The 26,172-nt window shown below is 44.6% G+C and overlaps 2 protein-coding genes across 2 annotated transcripts in view; one reads left to right on the forward strand and one right to left on the reverse strand.

Annotated features, from left to right (window-relative positions):
- The window catches only part of ST7L (suppression of tumorigenicity 7 like), a gene marked incomplete at its 5' end in the record, with an annotated part of 75,415 nt that extends 68,845 nt beyond the window's left edge, over positions 1 to 6,570 (forward strand). The window contains one exon of the mRNA XM_082833655.1: positions 6,269 to 6,570. Within this exon, the coding sequence (XP_082689781.1) occupies positions 6,269 to 6,292 (24 nt within the window). The 3' untranslated portion in view covers positions 6,293 to 6,570. The remainder of the gene's footprint in view (positions 1 to 6,268) is intronic.
- Positions 6,571 to 13,485: 6,915 nt separating this feature from the next.
- WNT2B (Wnt family member 2B) lies at positions 13,486 to 25,501 on the reverse strand (the record flags this gene model as incomplete). The annotated part of the gene is made up of 5 exons (XM_082833660.1): positions 25,140 to 25,501; positions 18,995 to 19,215; positions 17,665 to 17,942; positions 16,699 to 16,963; positions 13,486 to 13,715 (listed from the first exon to the last, which is right to left on the reverse strand). Exons 1-5 carry the CDS (start codon positions 25,325 to 25,327, stop codon positions 13,486 to 13,488), a joined length of 1,182 nt encoding a protein of 393 aa, XP_082689786.1. The 5' UTR covers positions 25,328 to 25,501.
- Between the last annotated feature and the right edge of the window lie 671 nt (positions 25,502 to 26,172).

Raw genomic sequence — 26,172 nt, forward strand, 5'->3', positions numbered from 1 at the left:
CTAAAAACCTGTGAGAGTTGCATTCTTCTTTATTAAATACATAGGGCCCCATTTAGAAATTAAACTATTAAAATGTTGCTTTACTTTGTTTGCAAATGGATTATTTTCAAGAACTAATATAGTTTTAAAAACATTTTGAATTGTAACTAAACTTAAATTCCTGTAAAATACTCTTCTATAACCATGCTGTTTCCACAGTAATATATCTGAGGTATTTCCCAGAGAGTATCCTGATAATAAAATGAGCCTATTGTGACAGGTCAAAATTTTTAAATGTTTACACTTTTGTTCCATTGTTAGTGCTGCTAAAGTCTTTACTTGGGCAGTCTGGCATATTCCAATTTTGATTTTCTGAATTAACTGGGATATTTGTAACAAGAGAAAAGTTGTTCTCTACTTTTTATAAGGGTAATTTCTCATGCTTCATTCTCATTGTTCTCCTTCAAAAAGAACCAGAAGGAGAAATTTGTGAAATTGCTAATGTTTTTCTTTATCCCAATTTTCTAAGTACTGAACTCTTCAAAGGCAAAAACAGTAATAATAATAATAAAAGTTAGGGCAATGTACTTTTTAATGCATGTCTGTATCCCTTCCCCAGGATTTAATTCAGTTTTGAAGTTTGTGGAAAGCACCCTCTTTCCCTATTAAACATGTGCTTGACAAGTGTGAAGTTCACAAAAGCTCTCCCTGAATTTATTTGGCAGTATATTTAATCATCTTTCCCCCCTCAAAGTGAAAATCTCTGCCAAAGTCTAAGATATCCTGTCATTAACTTCTACTAATATATTTATTGTTAATTATTAGAACTTGAGGCAAATGGACTGCATAGCAGTTTTTAGAAGAGCTGTGCCCAGATATTGATGTAAATCACTCATTCCAAACCCATTACACTAGTGGTATTAGAATTCATATTAGGAAACCTACTGGGTTTTGTTTTAGAAAACATCTTTGTGTTTTGCAGACCCAGCATAATCCTCTAAATGGAGAGAATAATGGGAACAGAGGAAAATTAAAATCGCGAGGAATAGTTATTTTGGCTTTTTTCTTGAGTGGAATGTTGCTCCTCCCCCCCACCAATCAAATTTCTAATGCTCAAACGAACTAAATTAGTGCAACTACTTAATATATTACAATTCTAAACCAAGAGTAACATGGACTTCATTAGTTTTCTTTTTTTAAGAGTTTATACTTACACTGTCATTTATTCTTACCAGAAGCATTGGAGGACAGACTGTGATCTTCCAATGTAATAGATGAGGAAGTTTGAGCCGTTAAAGATAAGAGAGTTCCTTGAAATCACACAATAGATAGCCCTTTAGTCATATATATGCTTGGTTTCAAAAATATGTCACCTTACAACGTATACTAAAACAAGTACAAAAGAATAAATTTCAAACCAAATATAGTAATGCTGAGGGAATATAGACTGATGGAGTGATGATAGTAAATTGGCTTTGCTAGTGTTTTCCCATAGGAGATGAATTTGGAGAAGAGTTTTAAATAAAGAGGCCAATGTGGATTGTCAGAAAATAGAAAAGGCACTTAGATTGCAGAAGTGGTTAATTGCAAAGGTACAAGTAGACAAATAAGCTACCTGGAAAATTCTTCATAGTATAAGCCTATTTGATGAACTCTGATGTTTTAAAATAAAGAATGCACATTTGCTTTTCTGTCTTCAAACTGATTCACTTTAATTTCATTCCTGTTCTGGCTAGTAAACCACTTAAGAAAGAACACTGTTTGGTCATTTATATCACATAGTCACACAACTGTATAAAGAACTTCAGCCTTTCTAACTGTCTGAAATGTGCAGTAATACTGAAGAAACAGTAGGTACTCATTTATAGTGATTCAGAGGGAATTTAATTAACTCTTTGAAATGGTAAAAAAAAAAGTCTTAATATAAACTACAAATCTATATCTTATGTTTCAACATCACTCTTCTTTCAAAATCAAAGGTGAAGTTTGTGAAGGACTGTGAGGGGCAGTTTAACTGAACAGAATAAACTTTTGGTCTAAAATAACATAACTCGTGGGGCTTTTGTTTTGTTTTGTTTTGCTAAAGTGGGATTTTTAGGTAGCAGATGTACTTCTAGCAGTTGTAACAATACATCGGAAACTTCGATGTGTTCCTTAATGCCGATGAGGCCTCAATGAAAGATTGGGTGTTAATGGTATTCTCTCTGAATTTGAGGAAAAAATAATCTTTCTTAGTTCTGTAATAATATTAAGATTGCATTATGTCCATCTCGACAGCTAGCTTCAAGAAAAGAAATTATTTGGGCTTCAGGTGATGCTCAACAAAATTAAGAGAACTGATATTCAGAGAATTCAGACCACATAATCACCCTTTAACCTCATCCTGTAATTTTAAGCGTTCTGGAAATGAAATGTATATGTAGTATTCAAAGTGTAGAAAAGAGCTATATTCCCATTGAGCACTCTTGCATATTACAAATAGGATATACAGAGAAAGAAGCAGTTTGGGGCAGAATTTAAGAAGGGAACATACTCTCATACTCTTTGTTAGGAACATGCCAGCTCTTGTTTTCATCTATTCAGTATGCTGGAGTCCCAGTTTCTTTCTGATGCCAGAGTTCAAGCTTTTACTGCCAGGTAGCAGCAGGTTTACAATTAAATTTTAATCCCTCAGTTGTTAAACTCCTACCTAGAGTATAGCCACAACTGTTCTTGGCAGACAAATACACTGCTATTTTTCCTTCAGTCACAGTAAGATAGAAGAATGTTCTCTGGCTGGGGCGTGGATGAAGGCACTTTACTAATCTTATACATAATTCATCCTTGGTTGCTGGGGTATTCAAAGTTGAAACTCTGCCCTCTGATAAAATTTAGATGGATTTTTTTATTTACTTGACTGTGATCCCTTTGGGATTTAGTCCTTATTGGGAGCCCAGGGATTCTATTCAACAAAGCCCTAGCTGTGTAGACTTTTCTTATTAATTTGCTCTTGGTGTAATTTAGCTCTTATAATACTGACTCTAAAAAAATCCAAAACCAAAAACCTGCACTAGAACATGCAGTTCAGAATCCTGGATACCCTGAAAAGATTCTTGTTTCAGTACTGGCTTATTGAATGAAAAGACTCCAGTAGGGCTTATCTTAATTTGTTTTCAAAGTTTAGTTTTTAAAGAGCCTCAGCATTTAAAAATATGTTAACTAATATTCTTTAACATGCTATAGTATGGTAATGATTATCCTGTAAAATACTGTAAGTTTTTGGTGTTTGAATTCATTATATTCAGATGTTACTAGTGATGAATTTGTTCATCATTCATTCATTCAAGGAGCAGATATTTATTGGGCACCTTTATGAAATATAAAATGCAGTCCCTGTTCACAAATAACTCATAGTCTAGTGGTAAGGGGTTTAAGGTAGGCAAGACATGTATTAGTGTAAGACAGAGGCTACTGCCATAACAGTAGATTAGTTCATCCTTGGAGATTTATTCATTTGACTAGAAGTGACTGATGAGTTATTTTCACATGCCTCACATAAGATTTAGTGACCCAAAAAAGTCAATCTAGACTGATAGAGGCTTTTTCCTTTCAGTCAAACAAGAGGAAATAGAAGGAGGTCTCTTTATTTTATTCTTTTTCAGATATCAGACATGAAAGACTTTCATCTTTACACATAAATGATGAAGTTCGTGTTTTTGTAAACAGCAGTATTCATTATGTCCATCTGAATAGTTTAGAATTTATTAAAAAATGAAGTGCTCCACAACTCAAGATTGAAATAAGAAATGTCACCCCTCAGATTCATATAGTAGCTGCCCTAAGACTAAAGCCTACTATACTCATTCATTTTTATCTTTGTCTTTTATATCCTCTCATTCCTAATAATGACAGATTAATAAGGGCTAAGGACCATCCTGGTTTAGAAAATGAAAGTGTGATGTCAGAAGCAGAATGGGACAGCAAAGAGTTAGGACTAAAGAGTTAGGTACTAAAGAGTTAGGTACTCATGTACCTCTGTGGACATGTGAGAAAGAAAGGGAAAGAACCACTCAGAATTTCCCAGAGCCCACTGTTCATGTCAAAGCTGTACCCTGCAGTGACTGATTCTGAAAATATATCAGGTTAATTAAGAAAAATAATAAAAGTATATTGGATTAAGGTACTAAAATAAGCTGCCTTTTCCCTCTCTTCTAAGCTGAATTTTGCTGATCAATTCTGAATCCTGGATAATTCTACATTTTTACTGGGGGAACTGCCAAGATTTTCTCTCTAAACAACTGAAAAAGATTTCCTATCTTTATTGGGCTCAGTCAAGTATATGTACTGACTAGATCATTGGGGATATGACCTTGAAATACATATTAAAATATTTTTAAAAATAGGTACAGAACCTGTCCTTGGGGAATTTATCCTGTTAGGCATGTAATCATTAGATATGGTAAAATGATGAAAGTATATTGAGTAGAAGAGTAGGCCCAAGGCTAGAGGGTCGAAGAATATACTGATTTAACTCAGTGTGGCAGCAGAAGAAAGAAAGTGGGATGATTTGAACACAGACTTACAGGCAGAAGACCGCAGATCAGGCTCTGGAGTTAACTGGTAATTGTTACTTCTTTAGCAATTTATCTGAGCTTGCTATATCTTCTGGAATAAGTGGAAATTATTATTCTTTGGATAGATGAACAAAACATACATCTCCAAATAATGAATTAGATGCATGATGGTATCTTCCATTTCAGAAGTCTGATTAGTAGCATGCTGGTGAGGAGGTGCATTCATATTTCTGGGTTGTGAGGAGCCCACTCTCATCCATTCACCTGTGTTCCCGTTTATACTAGGCTGTGTCTGCTAACATTAGGTCTCTAAAGAAAGACTTAGGTAAACTCCAGACCCCCTAAGTTCCTGTGAACTACCTCCTACTCCCATAGGACTTCAACGAAGATAATGAACACTGTTTTTTTAACTTTTATCTTTCACATGGCATTTAGAGTAATGATATCTCATTTGGTCTCAAGCTCCATATTGCATTATTTTCTAAAAAATTGCTTTGGAGCAGTAACTTTTCCCTGGTTGCTTAACCAGTCATACAAGTTGAGACTTATGTCTCTATGCCTGTTTTATAATAGCTGCTCTGGGAGAACAGATGAAAAATAATAAGTTAGTAAGATATTTTATGAGTATTGAGGTCCCTTCCATTCAGAAATGTAAATAAAATAACCAGCATGAGCAATCAGCTTATGTCAGATTCCATGGGTTTATGTTACATAGGGAAATTATAGTGCAACCTGAAACATGCTTCTTAATGAATTCATAGTGGTGTCACAGTTGAATGTAAACCCTTGAGCTTTTCCATTGTGAAGGGTTTCAGAAATCACCTTTTATAAACTGCCTAGGGGAGGAGGAAAATACCAAGATGATACCAACAAATGCTATCACTTAAATGGTTGCCTCCCTTCCAGCACTAACTAAATTGTGCCAGTTAAGTAAAGCAAACATTTAAGATACTGCTCACCTTTTGGCTTATTCAATGTTCATAAATATAATTTATATATATACATATATATGTATAAATGCATATATGTATATATACACACACACACATACATTTCAATATTCTGTTTTTGAAAGTGGCACCAGGAAAATGCTGTGGAAGAACAGGATTGCCCTTGCAGTTTTTGTCATCAGAGGTTAGGAAAGTTCAGTTAGGAAACTTGGCAGAAGCCCGATAAATAGCTCTGTTTTTACCTCCAACAAGTGCAAGAAGCCAGAGACCTAATTCGAAGTTTATGAAATCGGAATTTGTATCTTGTCTTTGGCTGTTGCTCTAGCACCCTGTAGTACACCAGAACTATCCTCTCACTTATTAGTAAACTGATTTTGCAGTCCCTAAAGCTCTTTCATAGCTCTCTTCCTATTCAGTATGGCCGCAGCTATGGTAAATGTGCTAGCCTCAAAAGTCCAGTATGCCAAACGGGATATAGGGGACCAGTCAAGTTTTAAGTTTGAGAGTCAGGGAAAGAAACATGTATTTTCTATTTTAAAGAATTCCTTTTTTACATTCTAATTTCTTAAGAGTTTGGCTTGATTTGTGTCAGGTTCTAGGCCTGTAAACCTACATTAATGCATCACAGTTCTGGATAGGATATTTGATATCTCTTATTTACCCCAGAATCTCAAATGATAGGGAACTGTGATTAATGATACTTAGCATTTTGTGGGTTTTGCAGTGTAGCTGTCTTCTAGTCCCAGTATCTGTAACAAATGGACTCATCCTTGTGTTTTCCCATAGGTGCCCTGGTGTTTACTGACATAGATCAAGATGCTGTGTGGCTCTATAGGGGACTCTGAGCCATTTGACAGTCTGGGCACATGCAGTCACCTCACATTATTTAAGCCCTGATCTCAGCATTCTAATTTCTCTGTATTCTCCAGTGTATATAATATGTACTTGCTTGAAATTCCTTATATATTGCTTTCACATTCTTGCTTCTAAGTTTCAGCATAAACCAGTTCCTTCTATTTAGAATGCCTTCCTCTCTCTTCTCTCAACCAGGACATTCCTTATATTTTAAAAATCCAGCTCAAAAGCCACCTCCTATAGAAAGCCTGATTAACCTCATTCACCTGATTCCTTTATTCTGAGACTTCTGTTTCTCAGTGTTAAACTGTTATGTCTCTTTGTAATTATTGCTTCTGTACATTGTCACCCAGCAAACATAACAGTTCTAGGAATGATGATCCTTCTGCATCCCCGTTTGTGTATTATACACAAACATTTTGAAGGCCTACTGACAACCTTTTCAATTTCCTCTGAGTTCTAGTCCACCTTCCATACCCTTTCCCTTTATTCATAGTTACATTCCTGGAGATACGGGGTATGTGTTCAGGGTTTGGCCTCCACCTTAGCATGTGTATGGCAGCCTGCTGAATAGGTCCCTACAATTGGGCAGGATTTAACCCTTTGGTTTGACAGTCTCTGCATTCTGTTCAGACACCTTCAAGAAGTAGACATGAGACCAGGAGTAGAGAAATTTCCACTGAAAGCTCAGTTAGCTTTTTATACAAGACCTCTGAAGCTGCTGTCGTCAGCAGCTCACTCGACACTCTCCTGCTCTGCCTCTTTTCCAGGAGTCAGGGTTAGTTTAAGAAAAAGCCTCTTGCTAGAAGCCATGACCTCGTACTTTTATCCCCTCCATCTGGTGTGCGGCCTCATGGGGCTGTGCTGCTATGCAGGAGGTGAGCAGTGGAATTCTTTAGATGATGACTTCTGAGCCCACATGCGGAGGCAGTGGGGGTGGGAAGCAAGGAGAACAGTGAGAGCCAGAATCGATGGACCAAAAAGTGAGGTTTGCTCTGGGAGAAATCCTAACTATAGGTAGACTGTTTTCATGAGGTGTTCTTCCCCTAGCTCAAGTGGGGGCCCAGGTCAGGGAGCTGTAGCATCCCAGATCTATGATTGATGAACATGGTGTTCCTGCAGTTTTCCTTTCTGCCTTCACAGTTGGGGTTCAGGAGTGGGATAGGTAGGATATGTGAGGGCTTATGCTGTCTCTAACGGAATGCATTCCAGGGTTGAACAGGGAAGGGTTCCCCTTACACACATCATCTCTTGGAGCTGCTTTGTCTCACTGTCTCAGACCTAAACAGAAGTCCAGATTTTGAATGAGGGTAGGAGGAGGGGTTGAGAGCAGCAAAAGTTTTTGATCAAGTGAAAATCTGCTGTCTGCCTCATCTTGCATGGGTTTCTCTGCAGGGTAGATACTCCTTGCTTTGGTGTAGATAAATAGCTTATCTTGGCTACAGGTCCCAGGACTTTTACTAGGCTGTGAGTAGGCATCTGGCCTGGGATAGGACAGTTTTTTTTTAAGCACTCTCATTCCCTGTTCTTACTTTCCTAGACCGGGAGTTGAGAGCATTTTTAAAAAGATTGAACTCTCAAAGGAAATTCTAATACATACTTTAAAAGCCCAAAGCTTTAATAACTTCCTCTCATGGCTTCTCATGACTACTTCTGCTCTGTCTACACATTTAGCATCCCTTTAAAAGGACTAGATAAAACTAAAACAAAAATTTAACTGTTAATCTGAAAAAGAAAAAAGGAATAGAAAGAATTAGGAACCAGAGCTGATTAAACATGGACCACTAAATGTAGTATAGTGGTCATTTGGTGGTGGTGGTATTAGTGGCAGAAATGGCAAAAAGGGGGTTCATCGATGAGGTTAAGGAAGGCCTAAGCTGTTCCTTTTGTAAATTCTGCTCATGTATACTCTCCTAGGATATTTTGTATCAATTTCTGTCCTAAAGGTGCTGGGATTCTTGTGCCTCCAGCCCTAGGCACCCTCAGTCTTTGAGGAGAACACACAGGATTTGAAGTCAGAAGCCCTTGGTTTGAGTTCTGGCTGAGCCACTCAGTATCCACAGGACTTTGGACAAATCACAGAGCCTCTCTGAACGGCACCTGTACAATGAGCGTAATTCCTATCACAGGGTTGGTGAGACAATTACATATAAGCTAAAGTGTTTATACATGAAAAACCTTTTTATAAATATCACAGTTATTCTTGGGGAAGCCCCACCTTGAAAGTTGTCAAATAGAACAGCTGTGGATTAAACTATCTTTTTTATTCACTCAGCTTAGCTTTTCTGTTTGGTCAAGTCTGCTTACTGGGGTTGATGGTGTTAAGTAGTCATCCAATTTTGGCTTCTTTTGGCCAAAGAGAGAGAACTCCCATGCCCAGCTGCTCTATCCGTAGACTCGTAGGCAGAATGGAAGTGAGCAAAGGCAAATTTTAAGCCAGAACAGTTCAGAGTTAGGGGACAAAAGGGAGAATGCTTACCTTGCTTTCTCAAATCCAGGATGACTAAAACATCTTAAGTAAATGAGGAAGGACCACAGAGATGCTCAGAGATCATTTAAGCCATAAATGGGAAGTGGAAAAACGTACCTATACCCTCTCTTTTATCACTTTGACCTTTGGGGTCAGGGACAGGTATATTACTGACACCTCACTGGCCGTTACTTGAAACCTGCCAATCACCAGCTTCTGGGAAAGCTCAGTCTAGTGCAGCAACTGTGACATATTTACCCTAGTAAAGCCACTGCTTGCTCCCCTCTAGTGCCTTTCTCTTGTGGAGATCATCTCTGCAACCTAAAGCTATCCTGTTTTCTAACCTAGTAAGAGTTAAAAACAACAACAGGTCATGAGCAGGAGGCCTGATAATCGTACCTCGTGCAGTCATAGGAGACTGCCCTATCATTCATAGCATGTAGGACACGAATTGCACTCTTTCCAGCGTGAACCAGCCATGAGAAGTTCTACAGTCTCAGCCACTCTGCCTGGGTGGGAATTGTCCACTGTTGATGTCTTCTCTCCATGCCCTTTCTGTATGCTTCTCCTGCCACCTTCCAGAGGGGTGCCAGTCCCCAAACCAACAGCTGCTTGCATGTTGATAATTTTATAATATTCCTTGGTTATAGCTGAACCCCTGTTACTGGTATGAGTTTTGAAGTGTTTGATTGAAATCTAGTTGCTTTTTTCTTTTTTTTGTTGGGGAGAAGGAGGATGACTAGAACCCATATGCAGCCTGAGATATTTGTATATATATATCCTCATGGTTATGTACAGGCTGATAGGAAGGGCAGAGTGAAAAGGAAACATCTCTTTCTTGTTTTCCAACATTGCTTCAAAGATGCCCAACCCCCATAGTAGCAGGCAGTTCCCAAGTGGAGGGTGGGGGCAGAGGCCTCCACCAAGGCCATCAATAACCAGGTGTGAGCTACAGGTCTCTGCATAATGTGAAGCTCTCCCGTATTTCATTTCTGAACCAGGGGGCGGCTCTGCAGGATTGCTTACAGAGAGCTCTGTGTCTGGCACCTCTCTCCACAAGGCCCAGGCGCCCAGGGTCCCACCGACCTGCCCAGGAATGCATTACATTGTTCTCTGGTGCTGTAATTTGGCTGCAGGCTGCATCTAGGCCTCCCAGGGATGAGAAACATACTCTCCCTGCCTTCCTCCCTTGGGTTTCTGCCCTGTGACCACTGAGGGCATTTAAATAAAACCTCAGAAAGGCTGAGGGGAAAAAAATCCTTGTTATCTTTCTTATATTAAGCCATGGAGAAATCAAGGTCCTGGGTGGGTCTGAGAATCTGGCGAAGGACTTAGTGGTTGGTGTGCTTGCTAAGGAAGGTGAGAGAAAGGGAAGAAATTACTCTCTGTAACAGGGAGGAAGAAGACTGAGGCAGTGAGTGGTCAAGAGTCAGACCTACAAGACTTTGCAGACAGACCCTCAGGGCCAGGCAGTGTTTGATTCTTTTAAATAATCTGAAGTCCCTGATTTCATTTTTCTAGTATCACTCTAAGGAAGAGTATGGATTCATGCTATTATTCAAGGCCAGCAATAATACAAGTTGGCTTTTATCTGCAGGACTATGTTAAGGCTGGCATTCTTACTTTTACATAAGAGGAATTGGCTATAGGCTGTGCAGCTGAGGTATTTAAGTCTTGTGCCCTCTCTAAAAGATTCTAAGATCCTTAAAGGATAATGTCTTTTAACTTAATTTGTATCCAAACAGCATTTTCTGCAATGCATTATACATAAATATTAAAAGCTAAAAGAAATGAAGACCAACAGGAAGGAGTGAAACAGAGGTGGCAGGCTAAGAGACTGCTGATCTGAGGGACAGGCCTCTATTGAACAGAGGAGAGATGTGCAAGGGGAAGATTAGAGGCAGTGAGTGAGTAGCAGCAGAACTAAATGGGGCCCTGACTGCACCAAATAAAGTTCTCATTTTGCTGCTTGTTCCAGATAAATTAGTTTCTGTTTGTATAGTGCAGAATGGATGCCAGTTGTGTAAAGCCAGTCGGAATGCAGAGGCAAGCTAAGGAATAAGAGGAAAAATTAATTGCTTGGCCATTATTCTTTTTGGGAGCCACATAGCCTCTGTAATGGGGCTTACATGGACCTCTTTTCTCTCACTATCCACCTCACTTTTCAGACCTCTCACTCTCTGGACAGCTTGCTGTTCTCTTAACCATTTATAGGAAATTGCAAAACTTGGTCTTTATGAACTAGAACTTGGAGCCCAGGGAAAAGCACAGAGCAGTATGAGATGCCAGAAGAGGCCCGATTCCTTCCACAGGGTAAGAACCAAGAAAGAATAAGCTAATAGAACACAGGTAGATTTAGCTCAGGTTGATTTCCCATGGAAGGCCTAGGCTATCATTTATGTGGTAACCTGGATAACCTTGTAAGAGCTGAAGCTAACTGGGACCTGAGAGCTCTTCCCAGTGGCCCAGGATACAAGACAGCATCCTTTTGTAATTCATTCAACTCTATTCTTGAGTTCAGACTGACTGTGAGCCCCTTACCCTTCCATACCTTAGAGCTTTCCTCCTCTTAATCCTAGCTCAAGATGTCAGAAACTCTTCTTTTCCCCTCCCATTTCCCCCCTCCCTAATCCCACCATTGGCTCATCAGTTATCCAGTTGACTCCACTCTGCAAGGAAGACATTCCCCTGGCCTGACTCACTCAGTCCTATTTCTCCACAGGAATCCCCTCACCGCAGACCACAAGGGCCCTGACTAGTTCATGTTTTGTGTTAATGGATGTGAAACTGGAGCAAACCCCCTCACCAAAAGAAAAACCACCCTAAACTCTCCCACATAGGTCTCAGCAGGTTACACAAATATTAGTCCTATCATCCAAATAAATCTGCCCCCACGGCCCAGAGCTATAGCACCCCCATCCTCTTGCTGCCTGTGCGGAGTAAAGCTGCTCCACAAACATGTGAGGACCCCAAGGGGTGCTGGAGAGGAACTCGGGGAAAGGAAAGTGGCCTATATTCAGAACTCCTTGGGTAGGCTCCTTAATATACAGCCTGCTGTCAATACCTTATAGTCCTGAACTGAAGATTCTGTGAGAAGTCAGGATGGGCTAGACCAGTTACAGGCTTTGGTAAGAGGGTCTATTGGCTGCAGTTTGAGGTGTAATTAAAACTCAATATCTGATATAAGTTTGTACGCTCATTTTAGAGGTGAGAAGATAGAGGCTCAGAGAATTTGGGTATCTTTCTCAAAATATCAAAAACAGTAACTGGCACAGCTGAGATTTCAACCCAGGTCTGTCATAACTGCAAATTTCTATACCACTCTTCTCCTTTAAAATATCAACAGGCAAGAGATAACCACTGTCCAAGTCATATAAAAATAGGAGATCATGATTTTGGGGACTCTGTGTCCTGCCCTCTAGCTTACTAAGCCTGCTATCTCTGGAGACTCTACCACTACAAGCTTAGTTAGGCAGTGGGTAGTAGCACAGAAGGAACTCCCCAATTTAAGCCAAATGTGGATTGAAGGATAATAATCACCAGGACTTGGAGAGTCACTAAATAAAGATTTGTTGAATAAATGAGGAAAGGTTGTTTTCTAAGCTGTTTACCACCTTGGCCCCAAGACCCAGCTCGCCTTCCTTCTGTAACCACTGGTTCCTGCTCCCAGCTTTAAAGGCTAGGATCCTCTCCTAAAAATTGCCAAAGCCAGAGATCTCTACCTGCCTAGTATACACTAATGCCTCATGTGGGCCTTTGAGATCAGGCTTATTACCCTCTCCCATGCTCCGTGAGTCACATATCTTTTACTTGGTGTTTCCCAAACCTGGCTGCCCACCAGAATGATGTGTGGAAAGTTTAAAAAAGTAAAAATCCCAAGGCCTAGGCAGACCTACTAAATTACTCTTTCTTAGGAGTGTTCTACGGTATTCTAATTATCTGTTAGGCATGGCATGACACTGCATGCCACTCAGTTTGTACAGTCAGCAAGTGAGCAAAAGAGGCAGTGCTGGCTGATACAGGTTGAAAAGGAGAGATTAGAAGAGAATGTATGTTTGTATAGTTATATAATTCTTTTCTCCTACAAAACACAGCAGTTTATAAACATAATAGCATGAGAATGGAACTTGTCCGCTATGGCTAACTCTTATCTAGCAATCCCAGGCTCTTGATAATGGAAGAATGTTTCAGCCTATGAGTTTCTTTTGGGGTACCAGGCAGTTAGCTCACACTGACCCAGGGAAGAGATACGTGGTTTCATCTCTGTCCCATCTACCCTCAGCCAGGTAGGAGAAAAAGAAGTTCTCTCCAGGTATCCTTTCTCTTGCACACACAAGATGTGTCAGGAAGCCAATGCAAGGGAAAGGAAAAATGAACCTTGACCATGTGCTTTAGTGCAACTCATATCGCTCTGAAGACTCCTACCTCTTCCACTCTGCCTTCTAACCTCCAGAGTGGGGAGTCAGGGAGCCGCTCAGTTTTTTACATCCCCTGTCAACTCCTTCCCAGGGCTAAGGAACCAGCTAGGACACCAGAGTCCCTCTGGAGTACTTTACAAGTCCTTAAATAGAAGCTGTAGCAGCCCAGAGTTGAGGATGGAGGAAGGTGTGCATGCAAAGGTCTTGTGCTTTTGAGTCAGGAGGTTTGAAGTGGAGGGATGAGTGAGGTATTTATATGTTCAGGTCTGATCCAGCCACTCTGCCTTCTTGGGGGCCTTGCAAGTATGGACATCCACAGTGTTTCTGCACTCCTTGCACCGCACAGCACAGCACCAGTGGAATTTGCACTCACACTGGGTGACACGGGTAACTCGAGTTGTGTCATACCCCCGACCACAGCACATGATTTCACAACCGTCTGTCCCTTTAGACGTCTTGCTACAGACTCGGCCTGCGGTGCCTAGGGAACCTGGGTTGGGGAAGAGAGAGAGTGAGAACCAAGTTACCTCTTACTTCAGCCACTCTGGGTTCCCTTACCCACATCCTCGTGAGGAAACCATAAAGAATCCCTTTTCCTGAAAATACACCCACTAGCCAAAATGATCATCTTCTTACTGCCCTCTGTACCAGGCTTGTTTCTTCCCACTATCAAGGCTCCCCAAAGACCATTGACTTTTCCTGCAATGCCCTCCCTGCCAATACACATCTCCATATCCCCTTCAAAACTTAGCCTTAAAATGTCATAATTGTTAAAGCTGGGTGAAGGTTCTCTACTTTATGTTTGAAATTTTCTATAATAAAAAGTTAAAATAAAAAACTTAGCCTATAATTTACCTTTTCTAAGAAGCCTTGTTACAACTCTGATCCAGTTACCATTTGTTAATATTTCGGTCCTTAGTTTATATTTCATTAAGTTGTACTATACAAGAAAGTAGTACAGCATGGCCATTAAAAATTTAATGCATGTGCCTCATGTCAAATTGTCTAGGATTAAAACCTAAATCTGCACTTCTTAGTTGTGTGATCTAGCAAGTTAGTTGATCTCTCTGGGCTTTAGTTTTCTTATAATAGCACCTAACTCAGTAGATAGTTATATCTATAATCTCTGATCAACTGAGGGGGTGAACTGATAAGCATTACTGGCAGGAGGCTTCTCCCTAAGGAATTCCTAAAGAATATCCCTTGCCTTACCCCTTATGGTAGGAACCCTTGAAGGGTAGGGATTGTGTTATTTCCCCCTGCACAGAGAATGCTCACCACCTCACAACCTGACTGATTTTTGCAAAAGAGATGCTGCCAACAGATCACAAAATCATAGAATTTTAGATGGGATGGATCCTAGAGAATATCTACTTCACCTCTTTCCCAGAGATGGGAACATAACTAGCCTGGGGGTTCAAGAAGGGTATGAATAAATTAACTGATTTCTATAGCAGTAGTCTCCACATTCCACTGAATATGGATAGAAAATGCTAGTATTTCTATATTTGTTTTTGGGCTTATCAATTTAAAATATCTACTTTGTATGTATGTTTTATAATGTACATTTTAGTACAATGAAACATAGATATAATTCATAAGTAAATATACATATATTGGAGGCACATGTTCAGATTTTTTTTTTAATGATAGGAGTACACAAGCCAAAATGTTAAGAGACCACTGCTCTAGAGTATAGGCTGACTAGGTCTACTATATATGTTATCCGCCTGATTTCAAGGGCTAGGTCTTAATGTCATTCTCTTGTGCACCAGAAGCCTCTTCTACACTCTGGAGCCAAGCAATCCAATGTAGTAGCCACTAGCCAAATATGGTCATTTAGATTAAGTTAATGAAAATTAAATAAATTTTAATACTTAGCTCCTCAGTCACACTAGCTATATTTCAAGTGCTGAATAATCACATGTAACTAAGTGGCTACTGTATTGGAGAGCACAGATGTAGAACATTTCTATCATCACAGAAAGTTCAATGGGACAGTACTGCTTTGGAGGGAATTCCTGGCTCCATACTCCCTTCTGGGATGACTTGTACCCTTTGAATTCCAGGCTCCACTGTGGGTTTTATGAGACCTGTGTTATGCCTCTGAGAACAACCAATACACATATGACTCATCCTCCCTCCTAACTCCAAAGATCCTTCCCCAAAGGTGCATTTTAGGATGACAGCATAGGCTTACACCCTGGATGTTGTGGAATTATTTCTAGGCATTTAGAGAGTAGCCCTCTGAATTATACCACATGGGAAGAAAACAAACTTAGTGGCAGGAAATCACCAGGAGAATCAGAAGTGCTTTCTTAACATTTTCTCTCCTAGCACCCTTCAAAGTACACAAACTACTTTCTCTGTGTCTTGGGTAGAGCCCCACCCTGTTTCTGTGCCCATTTTTGCTCCAAGCTAATTGCTTCTCCAGGAATGACACTGATAGGTGAAAACAAATAGTATGGAAGACAGCTAAGGGTTTTGGCTTCCCCTTACCGAGGTCCTGACTGCTGAGACTACAGAGAAGAGTCTGGGAGCCCATAACAATAACCAGGGGAAGAACAGTTCTGTTGCATAGCAGGTTGTTCCTAGTTTAACCTGTCTGAACCTGAAATATGAGCCAAGATGGTTAGCTTCCACTCTTTTAGGGGAACACCACATCACCTTCCAGCATTCCCAAGAATTCCACCGCAAATACATGGAACAGATTCAAGAATGATTTGCTGCTTTCTGCTGATGGTTAGCCTTTGGTAGGGATCTCCTCTCTCCTTGCTTCCTCAACTCCATTTTAGAATTTTCAGTGGCAGCACACTGGATAAGCCCTTTCAAGGTCATTCATGGTGTATTTCCTACTACCTTTCTGTCTTTAATCTTCCTTACCCAAAACCTTCACTCAGATTAATCTGCTCTCTGTTCCCAGAACAGATCATGTGCTTTCCCACCTACCACTCTACTCACGTGTAGAAAATATCCACCTGTTCTTCTCTCTAGCTATCCAGATAATCCCACACTTTAAGAAACAGCTTAAATTCCACATTTTCAAGTAAACTTTTCTTAATTTCTCTCTTTTGCAGTTGCATTTGTCTACCTGTTATATCTCATTTCTTTAGCTAGATTGTAAAGAGCCAAAACTTAGTCTGTATCTTATGCTTCTGTATAGCCCATACATTGTTTGGTACTGAAATGGGTGATTGACTTAAACATTCACTTAGTAGTACCTACTATATCCCAGATGCTGGGAATATAAAGGAGTGATAGATGACCTCAGGCCTCAAGGAGCTCAGTGTATTCTCCTCTCTAGGCAGCTTTGGGCCTGGCAGACTGAGGCATAAATCAACAATCTTATTACAAGGTTTTCACGTCTGACTGGCTCCTCCAACCTCCTTCCCTAACTCCTGAGACTGTGATTAACTAGAGGTGCCTGCACTAAAAATCAGGGCTCCATGTGTCTACCTACTTTCCTTACTCACCTGCAGCCTTGTCCAAGACGCAGTAGTCTGGAGAGTTGTCAAAGTAGACAAGGTCAGTCCGGGTAGCACGGCGATAGCCTTGGCGGGCTGCTGTGAAGTTTGCGCCATCCTGGGTGGCCGTTACCTGCACAGCCCCATCATAGCGCCGCCGCAGGTAATCACCTGTGCGGCGGAAGTCTGAGAGTGCACGCCAGCAGGTGCGCAGGGTACAGGAGCCACTCACACCATGGCACTTACACTCCAGCTTCAGAAACCGCCGCACAGCCTGGGAGGTGGGGAGGCAGGTAAGGGAAAGGCAGCCAGTCAGGGTACTTTATGGTCATCCCTAGGACTAAAAGCATGAGTGCCCTGAGGTCTGCTGGTCCTGGCCCTGGTTGGCTAGTGGAGCCATCGGTTGTGCTCTCCCCAGTCAGATTCCACCCATTCTTCCCGATCAAATTGAAGAACCTCTTTTTCCAGGAAACCTTCCTAGACCAACAGTGCTTTCCTTTTCATGATAGCCCATTTGAACTTTAAAGCCCCAGGATTCTGTTCATAATTATGGCACAGCCTCTACTTTTCATGTGTTTTAGAGTTCAAGGTACCATGCCTTCTGCTTTTGTTGCATGTCATTTTCCAGCACAGTACTAGGCCAGTATAGGAAGTGCTCAAAGACCAGTGCACTGACTAGAACAAGCTTTTATCCTCCTCAGACTTCAGGAGGTGATTCTTTTTTTCTTAAAAAGTTATTTCCCTTCTTTTCTCCACCTTTCCCTAATTTCCATCTATGTGAAGACTCTTTATGCTCCAGGTTGAACCTAGGCATTCCTAAGGTCCCTTGCACTTACTGCTCCTGTTCCAGGGGTTGGGGCTTTTGGAAGTAATCCAGAAGCCTTCAGTGCTTCCACCTTCACATTTACTCCATGATCATACATACTGGCCACTCCCAGCCAATATGAATGTACATGCACAGACATGAGTACTGACCGTGCGACCACAGCGATTGTTATGTAAGTTCATGAGAGCCCGTGCATCCTTAAGCCTCTTCTCCTTGGCATCCACGAAGGCTTTGGCAAAACGAACACCATAGTGGATGTTGTCACTGCAGCCACCCCAGTCAAAGTCCCCACGTTGGTCATGATGTCGGCCACGGGTGTAGGGGTCACAGCTGCACACACTCAGTTCACCCTGGCTACAGGCACGAGTGATAGCATGGACCACCCCTGCTGATGAGATGGCATATACAAATGCTGCCTCCCGGCTACCTAGAGAGAGAAAGGTAGAAGTGTGTTTCAGGAAAGAGGCCCTTGTCTGTCCCCTTCTTTAGCCCACACAACCTTCAACTCTGAAACCTCTTCTCCTTTTCTTTCCCAGGGCAACCCCTGTACCTCCTTTATTCAAGGTACCCTTCCCTTCCAAGAGCATTCATTCCCCAGTGAATCTGACCTCTTCCCCTCAGCCCTCACAACTCTCTATCCACTTCTTTGTATGTCTGACCTCTTGGGCTGACCTGTACTCCTGTTTCCTTCCAAACTCCCTGGGTCCATCCATTGAAAAGTTTCACAGTGAATCATTCCCTCCCACTGAGTGCCAACCCCAGCTTAGCAAAGCCAGCCTTAGTCCACATTCCAGGCCTTTTCAGGCCCACTCTGCTGGACAGTTCCCCTACAATGGAGACCCCAGCCCAGGGGTCATCCTATTTGAAGAGATCTGCTACTTTCCCCAGCCTGCTTTCTTCCTTCCCTGCTCTTGGGGATTGATGAAGCATCATCACTCTTGTCCCTCTGACACCTCCACATTCTCATCTCATTCCCTTTCTGCTAGTTTACTGTTTAGCTCTGCTTAGCTCTTTTGCTGAGCCAGGTCCAAGCCGCTGACTCTCCAAATATTTACATATCACCTTTCTGTTTATTCCTTGCTCCAATTATTACAGTGTTGGGAGTGGTGGGGTGAGGGTAGTGATGGTGTTGGTAAGAACAGAGCAGCCATTTCCAGTCCTCAGCCTTACAGTGCATGGATATCCGCAGGCTGGGGGTTGGGGAGGGGAAGGAAAAGGGAGGAAGAAGGATGGAGGTACCAGGGAATGCTGTTCCTTTGACCCATCATCCCAGAACACTGGGATTTAAAGGGGTCACTGCCTACATATGTAAGGTACTGAGGGTCTGTTTCCAACTGTATCCTGGGCTCTGCCCACAATTCTTACTCTGATTATGAAGTAGTGTGCAGGAGAGGAGAGAGGGGCTCATGCCTATACTACCCACTCACCACCCAAGCATAGAAAGAGAAGGAGCTGGGGCAGGGTGGAAGAGGCCCCTACTTCTGAGCATGACACGGCCAAAGACAGTGTGGTCCCGGTCCAGGGTGGTGCAGTTCCAGCGATGGTGGCGGAACTGGTGCTGACACTCTCGGATCCATTCTCGGGCACCCTCGCCCACCGAGCGCATGATGTCTGGGTAACGCTGGCACAGCTGCCGCTGCCGGCTCACCAGACCAGGGATATTGTCACAGATCACTCGGGCCCCCAGCGCCCCGATGTACCTGCAAGGTGGAGATGGCCCTGTCAGAGCATCCTGGCTTTATTCTGCATTAGGAGAAGGGGAGGAAAGGTTTGGCATTCAAACCTTGAGAGGTTCCTTCCCCTTCCTCCAACCAAGGCCGATATTCCCCAAGGCCAATGGGGAGAACCGATCCTCACAAGCTCTGGAGAAATAATTAAACAGTTGCAGAGAAAGTAATTGAGTGGTCTCTCACCATTACCAGTTCCCCAGCCAAAGGCCAAAATGACACACACTCCCAGAACACAGGCTAGGCATGTGTCACATACACAGAAGCTGTGGGCATGTCACACAAACCCCATTGCCTGTTTATTTAATAAACATTAAGAGCCTCGTGGAAAAATAAACTTAATAAAACTAGAGTCTGAGACAACACTGTTATACCCACATGTCAGAGGCACGTCCTGCGTGGCTGGTCCATAAAGACATGGTATGGGAGAAGGATGGAGACAGGGAGGAGTCAGTGGGAAGAGATATAGTGGGCAATTTTGAGTGACGTTTATAGCTCTAGTCAGACCCGTGTAGCTAAGAGTCCTCATTCCCAATCCCGAGGTCTGGGGAGGAAGACCCCCCACCCCAACTCTCCTCCCCACACCCTTTGTTTCAAGGTCCCATGACCTTTCTTAACTAATGAGTCTTTCAAAATTATCCTTCCCAACTTAAAGAGCATAATGTCCTGGATGAATCTACATGGGCAGAGGGCTGTTTGCAGTGGGAAACCAAAGACCAAGATTAAGCAACAGGGTGACACTCCCCATATTCCAGTCCCCAATCTGCCCAATGTGAACAATTATAGGAAGATCAATTGGGTGAGCTAATAAAAGATAGGTGAGTTGCTAGAGTCATTCTCAATTTTCTCAAGGAAGTAGTTTTTCTTCATTCAAACACTTTTTAGCCCTGGACTCCACCACACGCCTCAGGAAGAACATTTCAGAGAGAGGACAGGAGTTCATCATCACCTTTTTTCCCCACAAGGCCACCAAATGAGATCTGACCCATACACCCACTTCTCACTCCCTTTCCATCTCTCCAGCACCCAGCACATACATGCCTTGATTTGCTGTGAATTCTCTATTCTCCTGTCCTAACACATCAAAGGGACGCTTTCTCGCCCCTTTTCTGAACAGATGGGGACCATGGAGGGCAGTTGCTGCTACAGACAGAAAAGATTTGATTTGGGCTGTGAATGAGCCTGTGGTTTGGGAAGGGCCCCCAAATGGGCCTAGAAGTGGGTGAGGAGAAGGGAGGGCAGCCAGTGGGGAGAAGGGAAAAGCTGGACTGCCCTGGGCTTTATGTTCTCTGCAACACTCCCCCCCACCCGGCCCCCTGCATTTGTAAACGCAGCCCTCACCCACAGACTGGATCACCACTGGTGATACCAACTCAAACACAAGGAGGGCTGATGTTTGCCTCTTCTGGAATTCAGCAGGGCTGATGGGGCCCATCTGTCCCAGGGAGGGGTGAGAGGGCTGGTCCACCACTAACAAATCCCACGGAATCAGCATCCCCAGCACTGTCCATCAGGGCAACAGCTTCCAGGAACAAACAAAATAAACACCCTGGGCTGGGCCAGGCCGGAAAGGGCTGCCTGACGCACAGCCGGGAGTTACACCCACTGCTGCGGTGCTTTGTTTGGAGAATCAAGACCGTTGGAGTTGGAGCCTGTCCCTGTCTCACCACCATTCTGCTTCCTCAGTTCACCCCCGAGTACTGCTCTAGGCAATGGGTGTTTGTTGTTTTTTGTTTTTTACTGGGGCTTGGGAAGACAGGGGTTGGATGGGAATGGGAGACCAGTAATCCAGCCCTCATGAGACAGTGTGGAATGGGGCATGCCAAACCCTGGTAAAAAGTCCTTCCTGTGGTCTGACTTAGCTCCATTCTGCTGCAGCCCACATCGGTCCTTCCTGTTACATCCTCACTGAGCGTGGGAACATCTGTTCAGTAAGACAGGAAGATAATTTTCTTTACTACCACCCTTATCCCACTAAGTAGCTGCTTCAAGATTCTGCAGAGCAGGGCACTTGCCTCCTGACCAGTGGTCAGCACCTTGCAGTCAGTGTGGGGGCCTCCAGCAAGGCAGCCTGAGGCCCAGGTCATCCCCCTCTCAATTCAGCGCGTGCCTACAAAATGCCTACCAGGTGCCAAGCACTGAGCTCATCTGTTAGGGGCACAAAGATATTTAAGGCATCTCCCAGCTGATGGGCTGGTAGAAGGGTGAGATGCCCCTGACTCTGTAGCTCTGTTTCCCTTCCAGAAGTTTTTACTTCCTTCCCAGCTTCCTGCTCCAGAATGCTCTCTTTACCTGCTTTTGACCAATTCATACCCCTTCCTTTGACAAAGTGACTCATGCCCTGTTCTAGCTCCTTGCTACTCAGAGTGTGGTCCCCAGAACAGCAGTATCAGCATCTCCTGGGAATCTGTTAGAAATGCAGAGCCTCAGGCCCCATTCCAGCCCTACTGAACTGGCATTTTACCCACCTCCTCAGGTGATTAGGACATGCTGCTCTATGAACGCAGGGAGTTTTGTCTGTTTTGTTCACTTCAGTATCCCCAGTACCTAGAACAATGTCTGGCACAAAGCAGGTACTTAATAACTATTTGGTGAAAAAAACAAAACCTGACCACTCTGATTTATCCCCAACTCCCCTCTCCTCCTAGCTAGCCATAGGCTTCATTTCAATTATAGCTTTATTCCTTGTTGACATTGCAGATGTTTTAGGTTTGTGTCTTTTTAATGAGGCTAGGGGTCCTCTTTTTTATTTATCCCCTTTCTTTTACAGTCTTTAGTGCATGTACATGGTTTAGCTCAGCCCATATAGGGCTTTGAACACAAGGATAAAACAATTATTCTCCCTAAATATCTTAATACAATATCATTTATATGATACTTTACAGTTCACAAAACATTTTTCTTCACAAAAATCCTATGAGAGAGAGAGAGAGATTTCCATTTTACAGGTGAAGAAACTGGGGTCACAAAGACTAACAATACCCAGCTCTGTCCATCAGGGCTAGTCAGAGGAGAACTGGGGTGAACCAAGGACATCTGACTCCAAAGTCCAAGCTCATTTTCAATTCCAAGCCTAAGAGAGGCACACAATGCTTATTAACCAGGAGTAGACCAATCTGGCTCCAAAATTGGTGTGAACTTGAATTTCATACTACGCCCCTCCTATCCTTCACTTTCTTCATGTGTGAAATGGGGATAATAATATTATCTGCCTCACTGGATTATTTTGGGGATTGTAAAAGATGATGCTTATAGGTGCTTAGCCATAGTGTCTGGAGCTTAGGAAGGGCTCATTAAATGGCAGCTGTGGTTGATAACAATAATGTTAATGTCGGGGAATTCCCCCGGTGGTCCAGGTCGCTCCAGGTCTGGGAACTAAGATCCCACAAGCCCCTGGCATGGCCCCAAAACAAAAAAAAAAAACAATAATGTTAATGTCATGATATCACTTTGTTCCTCCTGTAAATCCACAGTCCTGAACACAGTCCTGCTCTTGTGATTCCCTACATCCCAGCCCCTGCAGAATACAAAATAGTACAGGAAGGCACATGCCAGGAGACCCCTATTTCTTGTTCTCTTTTTCATAGATTAAGAAGAGACCACCCGTTTCCTCCTTCAGTTAAAGGTCGGGAGAGGAAGGGAGTGGTTGGAGAGTAAGGGGAAGGGCTGTGAGGAAGATCAGACTGTTAGCTGGTGATAGTGATGACATTCTGCTCCTGAGTGGAACATGGACACACAGAGTCAACAGGCATCTCTTCAGGGGGTTGTACAGAATATCAGTCTTGCTGGGGTTTTTTCCTAAGAGAAAGAGAGATAATCACCTTAGGGCCTGACCTGCTTTTGGAAAGCAGCTTTCTACTTTATCCCAGAAGTGACTGACCACTGAGGCAGGCATCTGGGGCCTGCAGCTGTGACCCCTGTGAGGCAAGGAGACTGAAATGACCGGTGCACTCACTGCCCATCCTGGCCCTGTTGCTGCCTTCCTCCATTTCACAGGGACTGCTGAATTCTGTATCACCCGCCCGCCTCCCTCCCTAGCTAGCTCTTCCACCCAGGAGTTTTTCCAAAATCTTTAATATGAACCACATGGGGGAGAGTAGTAGAGGGAGAAAGGAAAAGGGAGAAGGAGTAGCCAAGGGGACAAAATGCGGACTAGGAAGAACCCCAATTGGGTTTTTAGGAACCACTACCAGGATGCTGAAATTACCAGAATGACACTTCCTCACCTAAACACCATGTGGACCAAGACTGCCTTCCAAATTGGTAAGAAGCAACCAAGAGTCCCTAAAAGCAAATTGTCATCTGGAATGGATAAAGATGCACAGTGGTCACTTCATCCTTCCTCTACAGGGCCTCTGAAGACACAAGTCCCCAGCCAGACTGAGACCATGAAGGTAAAGGGTGGCTTTAATCTCACCCTGAAGTTTGAAAGGCTTTTCTCCTCGTCCCCTTCTTCCTTTTCCCTTTCTAAAGGAATGTTTCAAGCCAGATGTAAGATATGGGCCTCCCTGCTCCCCCATCCAGAACCCCCCTCCTTGCCTTCCCCAACACTGCAGAGATAAAAAAGATCCAAAGGAGAGATTTTCCTGAGACAGGAAAAACGGGGGGTGTGTGTGGGGGGTGATGGGGATGGAGAAAGTTGCATCTTGAAATGATAGGAATCTGCAGCCCAAGCTCGCTGGCCCCTCAGCCAGCTACCCCTCACCCTTCCAGCCAAGATTCCAAATCCGGAGGAGAGAAGCCGCAGGGTGCAAGGGGAAAAGAGACCGCACTTTGTGGAGGAGGGGAGGACTGGGGGGAGGGGCAGAGTAAGGAAAGGAACGGGGGCGCTGCATGGGTAGAGAGAGGCAATAGCCCAGTCCAAGCGGCCAGTTTAATTGGGGGGTGAAGAGGAAAGACAAGAGGACTGAGTCATTTCTCAGTCCCACTCTCCCCCTGCTCAGCCCCCAGAAGGTGGGGGAGGAGAGAGAGCAGCTCTTTCTTCTGGGAGAAAACGATGAGTGCCATCCAGAGCTTTCGTGGGGAAGGGGATCCGAAAAGAATAGATATCCAGTGGATTTTTAATTCCTTTTGCCTCATCTGCCGTCTTGTGAAGTGTCCGGACTCTTAAGGCCTGCAGGAAATCTGAGGAGAGGATCTCTTAATGCTTTGAGACTCTAGAAGCCGCTAGTTCTTGGAGGGGAAAGATGGGAGATGGGACCATCTGGGGAAGGAAGAGAAGGAAGAAGGGAGGGTGATATCAAGGTTCGAAGTGAGATCCTCAAAACAGACTGAATGTCTGAAGTATGCAAACCCAAGTGTTTTGTTTGCTTTAGTTGTGGGAGTTAATGGGGGTAGTGTTTGCCGCAATTCCATTTCTAAACCTTGCGCTGGGTGCTCCTGCCTCACCAAAGCCTTACTGCGTTATGGGCTGAGGGTAGACTAGCGAGAGGCTCGTCCGCCCTTGCCATCTGCCCCTTTCTCCACCTCCCCCGTGTGGGGGGGCCAACCTTAGGGGATCAGGAGGCCCTCTTGGACGGCCACCGCGGCCCCAGATGGGCGACTGGTTCCTTGAATCCATCCTGAGAGAAACTCGTAAGGTAGCTTTTGCCCTAAGAGGATTGAGCTGAAATACAGGGGGTCTGGGAAGCCTCGATTACCGGGCGTCCTTTTTCGAAATACCCAGCGCCCTCATCACCAGACGAGGAAGGAGCGGCTCCCCCTTATCCACTCGCCGCCCCCCTGCGCCCCTCCGCGACTTCAGTGACAGCCCTGCACGGATCGTCTCTGACTCCGACGATCAAAGCGACAACCTGGTCTCCTGAGCAGCGGGTGTTGGGAGCTGTATACTCCCTTTCGGCGCGTCCGGCCTCTCTAACCCAGCACCTCACCCTCCCAGCCCTGAGAGCCACACTTACCACCAGGACGTGTCTACGCGGGCCGGCAGCAGCAGCAGCAGCAGCAGCAGAAGACAAGCAAGACTTAGGCGGGCCGAAGCCCCAGAGCCGTCGGGGCTCGTGGGTCTAGGCGCGGGCTCGGAGACAGGGGCGCGGACGCGCCGAAAGGGGAGCTGCGCGGCTTCCTCCGCACCACCCGGCCTCAGCATAGCTCCCCGAAGACTCCCGCCACGCGGCCCGGAGGGGCGTGGACGGGGTACCGGCTGAGGGTAGTCAGGCTGCTCCCACTTCACCCCCCTGGGGGGCCATAAGTCTCGCCGGCGGCTGGGGACCTAAGGGCACCTAAAGTCCAGAAGTCGGGGCGCCAGGTCCCGGAGAGGGGCGCAGGGAGAGGTGTCCGGAAGCCTACGACGCCGCGCCGAGCTCGGGATCTGGGGCACGCTGCCTGGGCTGAGATGCGGTGTCACGGGGTCGGCGGCGCGGAGTGGGGCTGCGGACAGAGTGTGCCGACAGCTCCTTCGGCCGCGGGCTCTCATTGGACGGCGCGGGGCGGGGCCGAGGCCGGGGACACGCGCGGCCCTCAGGACGGCTCCGCCCGCGCCAGCCCGGGGCGCCCCGCAGCGCCCTAGGTGTGGCGGCCGCCTCCGCCCCTCGGCGACCCTAGCACTGCGCCGCGCCCCCACCTGCTCGGGCGGGACGCGACGGGGCGCAGCGGTGCCCTTCGGCGCCCGGAGCGCCCAGCCCCTGCCCACGCCGCGCCACCGGGTCCTAGCGCCCTTCATTTGGCAACCCCAGCCTCCGTGGGTGATGGCCTGGAGGGCCGAGTGAGGGGGGCTGCAGACACTTTCCCCTGTCATCTAACCTACAGTGACACTGAAGTGAGCCACAGAGGACTCAGTCATTTCTTCGGGTTCTCCGTTCTTGCGCTTCTGTGAAATGGGTAGAATTTCTGCCACGGGGAGTTGCGGGAGAATCTTAACTCCCTTTACAACGCTAACGGGGGGCGCCACGGGTAGCAGACTTAAGGTAGGGGCTTCTCTCATCTACGGCTCGC

This window comes from Leucopleurus acutus, assembly GCF_964270905.1.
Source record: "Leucopleurus acutus genome assembly, chromosome: 2".
Taxonomy (NCBI): Eukaryota; Metazoa; Chordata; class Mammalia; order Artiodactyla; family Delphinidae; genus Leucopleurus; species Leucopleurus acutus.